Source organism: Nomascus leucogenys, chromosome 10, assembly GCF_006542625.1.
Source record: "Nomascus leucogenys isolate Asia chromosome 10, Asia_NLE_v1, whole genome shotgun sequence".
Classification (NCBI taxonomy): domain Eukaryota; kingdom Metazoa; phylum Chordata; class Mammalia; order Primates; family Hylobatidae; genus Nomascus; species Nomascus leucogenys.
Window position 1 is genome coordinate 53,771,858 of NC_044390.1, and position 8,182 is coordinate 53,780,039.

Consider the following 8,182-nt stretch of genomic DNA (forward strand, 5'->3'; position numbering starts at 1 on the left):
GACCAACGATGATGGCCTCTGCCTCTTCAGATCATGGTACAGATGAATACAGGCTGGCATGGCCTAGGCACTCAGTAACACAGAGCAGAGGCACAGGGACTCAAGATGGAGTGTCCCAAGCAAGCACAGTTGGCTGGCACTCAGTTGGGAAGGGCCCAAGGGCTTTTAAAGCAGGGTGAAAAAAAGCCCACCTCCTTTCTGGGAAACTGAAACTGAAAGCCTAATGAATCCTCTGCCTGTAGGTGCCTCATGCAAGAGCTGCTGGTCAGAGCACTTCCTGGAACTTGCTATTGGTCAGGATGGTTCCTATGCTAATAAAGGGGTGGCTCATAGAAGATTCCAGCACCCTCCCCTAACTCCAGGCCAGACTCCTTTCAGCTAGAGGGGAGATCTGGATGGCACCTACTTTGTATGACTATTGCAGAGTGCCCATGGATGACATTTGGAAGAAAGACGGGGATAAGCGCTGTAAGCTTCTGCTGGGGATAGGAATTCTGGTGCTCCTGATCATAGTGAGTCTGGGGGTGCCCCTGATTATCTTCACCATCAAGGCCAACAGCGAGGCCTGCCGGGACGGCCTTCGGGCAGTGATGGAGTGTCGCAATGTCACCCATCTCCTGCAACAAGAGCTGACCGAGGCCCAGAAGGGCTTTCAGGATGCGGAGGCCCAGGCCGCCACCTGCAACCAGACTGTGGTAAGCTCCTCAACTCCTTTGAATGGCCTAGTACTAGGGGGTTGGGGGGACAAGAATCTCTCCCCAGAAATCTGACACAGGGTGGGTCTCCAGGGAGACGCAGGGGAGGTCCTGAAACTGTTCCTGGGCCCCCACATCAAGGGATCTAGGTTCCCCTACCAGGGTTTGGGGGCCTCTAACCCAGTCCAGGGCACTGGTGTAGGGACAGGGTGTTAAAACTCTCCAGATCCCCCAAATCGGGGACCTCAGTATCCCCCTGGGACTTAGGTGAATTTGTAAATTCTTTCCAGGGCACTGGTGTCGGGGGCCTTGAAACTTCTCATGGGCACCAGTCCTGGTTGAGTAGAAATCCCTATTCAGTGGGCAACAGAGCGAGACTCCATCTCAAAAAAAAAAAAAAAGAAAAGAAATCCCTATTCAGGGTTGAAGGGGGACCTCACCAGACCCTGAAAAAGGGGGCTTTTGAAATTTTCACTTCACCCCTAAGAAACTGAAATATTCACCTGGGTCCTGATATGGGGGATCTTGAAACTCTTGCTGGGCACATCACTTGGGCTGGGAAATTCCGCTGCGTTCTGGATTTGGGAGGGCCTCTAACTTTTCTTGGGCCATTGCTCAGGCAATCTGGAAATGTATACTAAAGTTTGGTTATCGATAGCCTCCAAGTTTCCACTTGGGGGGGGCCTCAAAACTCCCATTTTGAGGACCCACACGCTTATGGGTGGCCCTGGGAGAGTGTATGGTTGTGGCTGTTCTTTAAGGTTGGAGACCATGGTGCAGAGAGGGTTGGAAGAAAACCTGAAAGGGATTTGCATTTAAGCCCCTCTGTCCCCAGGACCTAGGGAGAAGGCCCAGGTCCCAGGGGCGGCAGCCAAACTCCCCAGGCCAGAACCCCAGATTCTGACTCTTCTTAGATGGCCCTAATGGCTTCCCTGGATGCAGAGAAGGCCCAAGGACAAAAGAAAGTGGAGGAGCTTGAGGGTGAGAAAGGGAGAAGGGAGAGGGCTGGGGAGAAGGGAGAGGTATGGAAGAGGGGGTGGGGCAGGGAGACCAGGGCTGGAGGTTGGGGTAAGGGGGAGGTCCTGTCCCAGAGTGGGGCAGGGCCCCAGCATGGCCACGTGCTGACCTGCCCCCTGATTCTGTCCTCCCACCCCACCAGGAGAGATCACTACATTGAACCACAAGCTTCAGGACGCGTCTGCGGAGGTGGAGCGACTGAGGTCAGAGATAACCTTCCCCGCTACCCTCCACCCGCCACACTCTTCTCACCCCCACCTCCCCAGCCCAAGACCCAGGATCTCCTTTGCTCCCCAAATCCCCATTGCCCCAAGGGATAAGGTTTGAGTGCCACAAAAGGACAACTTAGCCCCTAGGGTCACAGAGCCATGGGTGGCCGCTGTCCATTCCCTCCCCAGTGACTTGGATTGGGGCGGTGCGGGGGGAACTCCCGGGGGCGATGGGCTTACAGGGAGGGCGGCAGGAGCCAGGACGAGCAGATGCCTGATTTGCCCCCATCTGTACCGCAGAAGAGAAAACCAGGTCTTAAGCGTGAGAATCGCGGACAAGAAGTACTCCGCCAGCTCCCAGGACTCCAGCTCTGCTGCGGCGCCCCAGATCCTGATTCTGCTGCTGGGCCTCAGCGCTCTGCTGCTGTGAGATCCCAGGAAGCTGGTCAGTAAGGAGGGGGCGGCCCCGGGAGGGAGAAGAAAGCTGGGGAAGGGGGGCGGGGAAGCAGAGGCTCAGAAGTCTAGAGAGGCTGCAGGGGAAGGGACTGGGCGCAGAGGTGAAGTGCCTTGGGGAAGGAGGGAGAATCCAGTGAGAAGGGTGCCCTGGATCGGGGGCGGGCTTATAGCTGTATGGGGCGGGGCTATCAATGCTGGCGGGGCTATCGATGGAGAGGATGGGCTTATGGATGGGTGGGGCGGGTCTAGCGATGGGGGCGGGGCTTGGGGCGGGGCCAGTGTCTGCTGCCTCCAGTCTGCCCTGAGTCCCTCTTCTGGTCCTTTAGGCACATCTTGGAAGGTCCGGTTCCTGCTCAGCTTTTTGCTTGAACATTCCCTTGATCTCATCAGTTCTGAGAGGGTCATGGGGCAGCACGGTTACTGGGGAGGGCACGGGGTAGCCATAGAAGGGTCTCTGGAGCAGGTCTGGAGGGTGTGGGGACACAGTCGGGTTGACCCAGGGCTGTCTCCCTCCAGAGCCAGGCAGGGAATGAGTCCCCCCTCTTGTCTCCCACCCTGAGATGAGCATGGGGTGCGGTGGGGGGGCATGTGCTGCCTGTTGTTACGGGTTTTTCTTTGCGGGGGGGTGCTATTTTCTGGGGTCTTTGAGCTCCAAAAAATAAACACTTCTTTTGAGGGAGAGCACACCTTACTCTCGAGTTCCTGGAGTGTCATTGTGCTAGTCCCCAAGCGTCGGGGTCGCCCCTGCAGGTGAGAGTGGATCCCCCATTGACGACAACACCTCCCTTCCCTGCTCCAGGACGTTTTCAGGAGCCCACGGAGTTCAGAGAGACACCACCCCAGTTCCTCCCAGCCCTCGTCTCTGCTGGGATCAACATAAGAACTGTGCACCCTCATCAGGGCTCACCGTTTCCCAGGTGTTGTATTCTCATCTCCTCCCTAGAGCCTCTCTTGATTCCTTGGGATCCAGTGAGGAAACTGAGGCTGTAACTGAGAGTAACCTTGTCTTGCTTCCCCTCCCGCCTGCAGAAGATGCTGGGCTGGGATTTAAACTGCGATCTGTACACACACACAGGCCATGCATTGTCAGAATGTTTCCTCCTCCTTCATCCCCCAAACTCTCTCTCTCTCTCTTTTTTTTTTTTTTTTGAGACGGAGTTTCGCTCTTGTTTCTCAGGCTGGAGTACGATGGCGCAGTCTCGGCTCTCTGCAACCTCCGCCTCCCGGGTTCAAGCGATTCTCCTGCCTCAGCCTCCCGAGTAGCTGGGACTACAGGCATGCACCACCATGCCTGGGTAATTTTGTATTTTTAGTAGAGACGGGGTTTCTCCATGTTGGTCAGGCTAGTCTCGAACTCCCGACCTCAGGTGATCTGCCCGCCTCGGCCTCCCAAAGTGCTGGGATTACAGGCATGAGCCACCAGACCCGGCTCTTTTTTTGTTTGTTTTTGAGACAGAGTTTCGCTCTGTCACCCAGGCTGGAGTAGAGTGGCACGATCTTGGCTCACTGCAACTTCTGCCTTCTGGGTTCAAGTGATTCTCCTGCCTCAGCCTCCCGAGTAGCTGGGATTACAGTACTACACCACCACACCTGGCTAATTTTTGTATTTTTAGTTTTTTAGTGGAGACGGGTTTCATCATGTTGGCCAGGCTGGCCTCAAACTCCTGACCTCAAGGGATCTACCCACCTCAGGCTCCTAAAGTGCTGGGATTACAGGCATGAGCCACCACACCTGGCCCGATTCCCCAAACTCTTATTCATTCTGCAGTACCCAGCTCTGGGAACCACTCCCCCAGAGAGTCTCTCTGCTTCTCCACAATTGAGGGCTGCAATCCCAACGGACCCTTCACCTACCTTCTTCGATCCTCGAAGATGCCATAGTCCCTTCCTTCTCTGTTATCTTACTTCCTCCAAGTTCTCCCGGAATCCCGGCCATTGTTTTTGCAACTGCAATTCCTGTTTATGGTAATGGGGCCAGAAGTCCCTTGTCCCAGATTTCTGTACTATCCTAAGGTCCCACAGTCCCCGGCCCAGATGGTCAGTGGGATTAAAAAAAAAAAAACCTTCTGGCCAGGCACAGTGGTTCACGCCTGTAATCTTAGCACTTTGGGAGGCCGAGGTGGGTGGATCACTTGAGCTCAGTTCAAGACCAACCTGGCCAACATGGTGAAACCCCATTTCTACTAAAAATACAAAAAAAAATGGCCGGGTGTGGTGGTTCATGCCTGTAATCCCAGCACTTTGGGAGGGCGAGGTTGGTGGATCACGAGGTCAAGAGATCCAGACCATCCTGGCTAACATGGTGAAACCCTGTCTCTACTAAAAATAAAAAAAATTAGCCCGGTGTGGTGGCATGCGCCTGTAGTCCCAGTTACTCAGCAGGCTGAGGCACGAGAATCGCTGAACCCAAGAGGTGGATGTTGCAGTGAGCCGAGATTGCACCATTGCACTCCTGCCTGGGCGATAGAGCAAGACTCCATCTCAAAAAAAAAAAAAATTAGCTGGGGGGTGGTTCGTGCCTATAGTCCCAGCTACACAGGAGGCTGAGACAGGAAAATCGATTGAACCCAGGAGGTGGAGGTTGCAGTGAGCTGAGATCACGCCACTGCACTCTAGCCTGGGTGACAGAGCAAGAGTCTGTCTCAAAAAAATAAAAATAAGTAAAACCAGGCCTCCACCTCCATGGTTCCTACTGCTCTCCCAGGGAAGGGTCCCCAAATACCTCCCCTGCCACAGACCCCCCTGGCCCTCTTGCCCCCTCACTTCCCCTTGCTCACCACCTCCACCTTTCTTGATCCCAAGCTCCTTTTTGCCTCAAGGCCTTTGCCCAAGCTCTGCCTGCTGCCTGGAGCACCCATTCCTCACTCCCAAGGTCTAGGACAGGGTCTCAGCCTCAGCAGCATTGGTGGTTTGGGCTGGATGGTTCTCTGGGTGGGGACCATCCTGTGCATTGTAGGATTTTGTTTTTGTTTTTAGTTTTGGGTTTTTTTTTGTTTGTTTGTATTTTTGAGATGGAGTCTCACAGGCTGGAGTGCAGTGGCGCGATTTCAGCTCACTGCAAACTCCACTTCCCGGGTTCAAGCGATTATCCTGCCTCAGCCTCCCAAGTAGCTGGGATTACAGGCACCCGCCATCATGTCCGGCTAATTTTTGTATTTTTAGTAGAGACGGTGTTTCACCATGTTGTTCAGGCTGGTCTTGAACTTCTGACCTGAAGAAATCCACCCGCCTTGGCCTCCCAAAGTGCTGGAATTACAGACAATGTGCCCAGCTGCATTGTAAGATGTTAAACGGCATCCCTGGCCCCCACCCACAGATGCAAGTAACACCCTCCTAAGTTGTGACAATTAAAAATGTTTCCAGGCTGGGCATGGTGGCTCATGCCTGTAATCCCAGCACTTTGGGAGGTCGAAGGGGGAGGATTGCTTCAGCCTAGGAGGTCAAGACCAGCCTGGGCAACACAGGGAGACCTCCGTCTCTACAAAAAGTTTAATAAATAGCTGGGCATGGTGGGCCTGTAGTCGCAGCTACTTGGGAGGCTGAGGCAGGAGGATCGCTTGAGCCTGGGATGTCAAGGCTGCAGTGAGCCGAGATGATGCAACTGCACTCCAGCCTGGGCAACAGAGCCAGACTCTGTCTCAAAAGAAAAAAAAAGTCTCTATATGTTGCTAAGTGTCCCCAGGAGCAGGGTGGGACCTCACTTCTGTGGCCCTGTGTAGGGTCCAGCCCCACAGGGTCGGTGGGTCTCTCCCCGTGTGCGGTGATGAGAGAGTGTAGAAATAAAGACACAAGACAAAGAGATAAAAGAAAAGACAGGTGGGCCCGGAGGACCACTACCACCAATGCTCGGAGACCGGTAGTGGCCCCGAATGTCTGGCTGCACTATTTATTGGATACAAAGCAAAAGGGGCAGGGTAGAGTTAGAGTGTGAGTCATCTCCAATGATAGGTAAGGTCACGTGGGTCACGTGTCCACTGGACAGGGGGCCCTTCCCTGCCTGGCAGCCGAGGCAGAGAGAGAGGAGACAAAGAGAAAGACAGCTTACGCCATTATTTCTGCATATCAGAAATTTACTACTGCTATTTAGAAGGCAGAGCCAGGTGTACAGGATGGAACATGAAGGTGGACTAGGAGTGTGACCACTGAAGCACAGCATCACAGGGAGACGGTTAGGCCTCTGAATAACTGTGGGCAAGCCTGACTGATGTCAGGCCTTCCACAAGAGGTGGAGGAGCAGAGTCTTCTCTAAACTCCCCCGGGGAAAAGGTGACTCCCTTTCCCAGTCTGCTAAGTAGCAGGTGTTGTTCCTTGACACTTATGCTACCGCTAGACCACGGTCCGCCTGGCAACGGGCATCTTCCCAGACGCTGGCGTCACTGCTAGACCAAGGAGCCCTTCTGGTGGCCCTGTCTGGGCATAACAGAAGGCTCCCACTCTTGTCTTCTGGTCACACCTCACTATGTCCCCTCAGCTCCTATCTCTGTATGGCCTGGTTTTTCCTAGGTTATGATTATAGAGCGAGGATTATTATAATATTGGAATAAAGAGCGAATAAAGAGTAATTGCTACAAACTAATGATTAATGATATTCATATATAATCATATCTAAGATCTATATCTGGTATAACCATTCTTGTTTTATATTTTATTATACTGGAACAGCTCGTGTCCTCGGTCTCTTGCCTTGGCGCCTGGGTGGCTTGCCGCCCACAGCCCTGGCTTGCAAAAAAGCTAAAGCCGCTTTGCAACTACTAAGCTATTTCATCCCTACCAACAGTCCCGGTGAGGCCTCGGGTGATTACTGGACTTTTTCAGGGGTTTTTGGTTTTTTTGTGGTTTGTTTGTTTGTTTGTTTTTTGAGATGGAGTCTTGCTCTGTTGCCCAGGCTGGAGTGCAATGGTGCGATCTCAGCTCATTGCAACCTCTGCCTCCTGGGTTCAAGTGATTCTCCTGCCTTAGCCTCCCAAGTAGCTGGGATTACAGGCATGCACCACCACACCCAGCTAATTTTTATATTTTTTAGTAGCGAAGGGGTTTCACCATGTTGGCCAGGCTGGTCTCGAACTCCTGACCTCAGGTGATCCACCCGCCTCAGCCTCCCAATGTGCTGGGATTACAGGCGTGAGCCACCATGTCTGGCCTTGTTCAGGGTTTTCTTTTTTTTTTGAGATGGAGTCTCGCTCTGTCGCCCAGGCTGGAGTATAGTGGCGCAATCTCGGCTCACTGTAAGCTCCGCCTCCTGGGTTCACGCCATTCTCCTGCCTCAGCCTCCCGAATAGCTGGGACTACAGGCGCCCGCCACCACGCCGGCTAATTTTTTTGTATTTTTATTAGAGACGGGGTGTCACCGTGTTAGCCAGGATGGTCTCGATCTCCTGACCTCGTGATCCGCCCGCCTCAGCCTCCCAAAGTGCTGGGATTACAGGCGTGAGCCACCATGCCTGGCCTTGTTAATTACCCAAAGCTGGTTGGGCAATTAACCCTCCACATTCTGTGGATTTCCTTTTGCCCAGGAAACAAACGCTCCCCACGTGACCTCCTCCACTCACCACTCCCAACTTGGGCCATGGAAAGGTCCCCAGACTATGCTGCTGCTCCACCCACCCCCACCCCTACTCACACTCCCTCCCTCACTCTCCCCCCACAACCCCCACCCCCATCCTGCCTGGGCTGTATTTTGCTGATAAGATTCGCCCAATATCGTGGATTCAACTCCCAATCCCCTCACACAATGGCCTGGGTGTAAATTTCCCTACTTCCTAAATTGTCCCATCTTCCCTCCCTATTTTGTCCTTTTCCTGAGAG

General features: G+C 53.6%; 1 protein-coding gene across 2 annotated transcripts; it reads left to right on the forward strand.

Moving 5' to 3' along the window:
* The first annotated feature begins 313 nt into the window (after positions 1-313).
* Positions 314-3,068, forward strand: BST2 (bone marrow stromal antigen 2). 2 transcript variants are annotated; one of them, XM_030819414.1, is made up of 5 exons: positions 314-695; positions 1,610-1,676; positions 1,855-1,915; positions 2,222-2,366; positions 2,704-3,068. In XM_030819414.1, the coding sequence occupies exons 1-4, from the start codon at positions 396-398 to the stop codon at positions 2,349-2,351; spliced, it is 558 nt and encodes a 185-aa protein (XP_030675274.1). In that variant the 5' UTR covers positions 314-395; the 3' UTR covers positions 2,352-2,366; positions 2,704-3,068.
* The last annotated feature ends 5,114 nt before the right edge of the window (positions 3,069-8,182 follow it).

What these genes read in the sequence shown, in the direction of transcription:
- BST2 (XM_030819414.1), top strand. Translation starts at nt 396, where the DNA reads ATGGCACCTACTTTGTATGACTATTGCAGAGTGCCCATGGATGACATT. An exon ending in CCACCTGCAACCAGACTGTG is followed by an intron (nt 696 to 1,609) that starts GTAAGCTCCTCA and finishes GACTCTTCTTAG; the next exon opens with ATGGCCCTAATGGCTTCCCT. An exon ending in GAAAGTGGAGGAGCTTGAGG is followed by an intron (nt 1,677 to 1,854) that starts GTGAGAAAGGGA and finishes CCACCCCACCAG; the next exon opens with GAGAGATCACTACATTGAAC.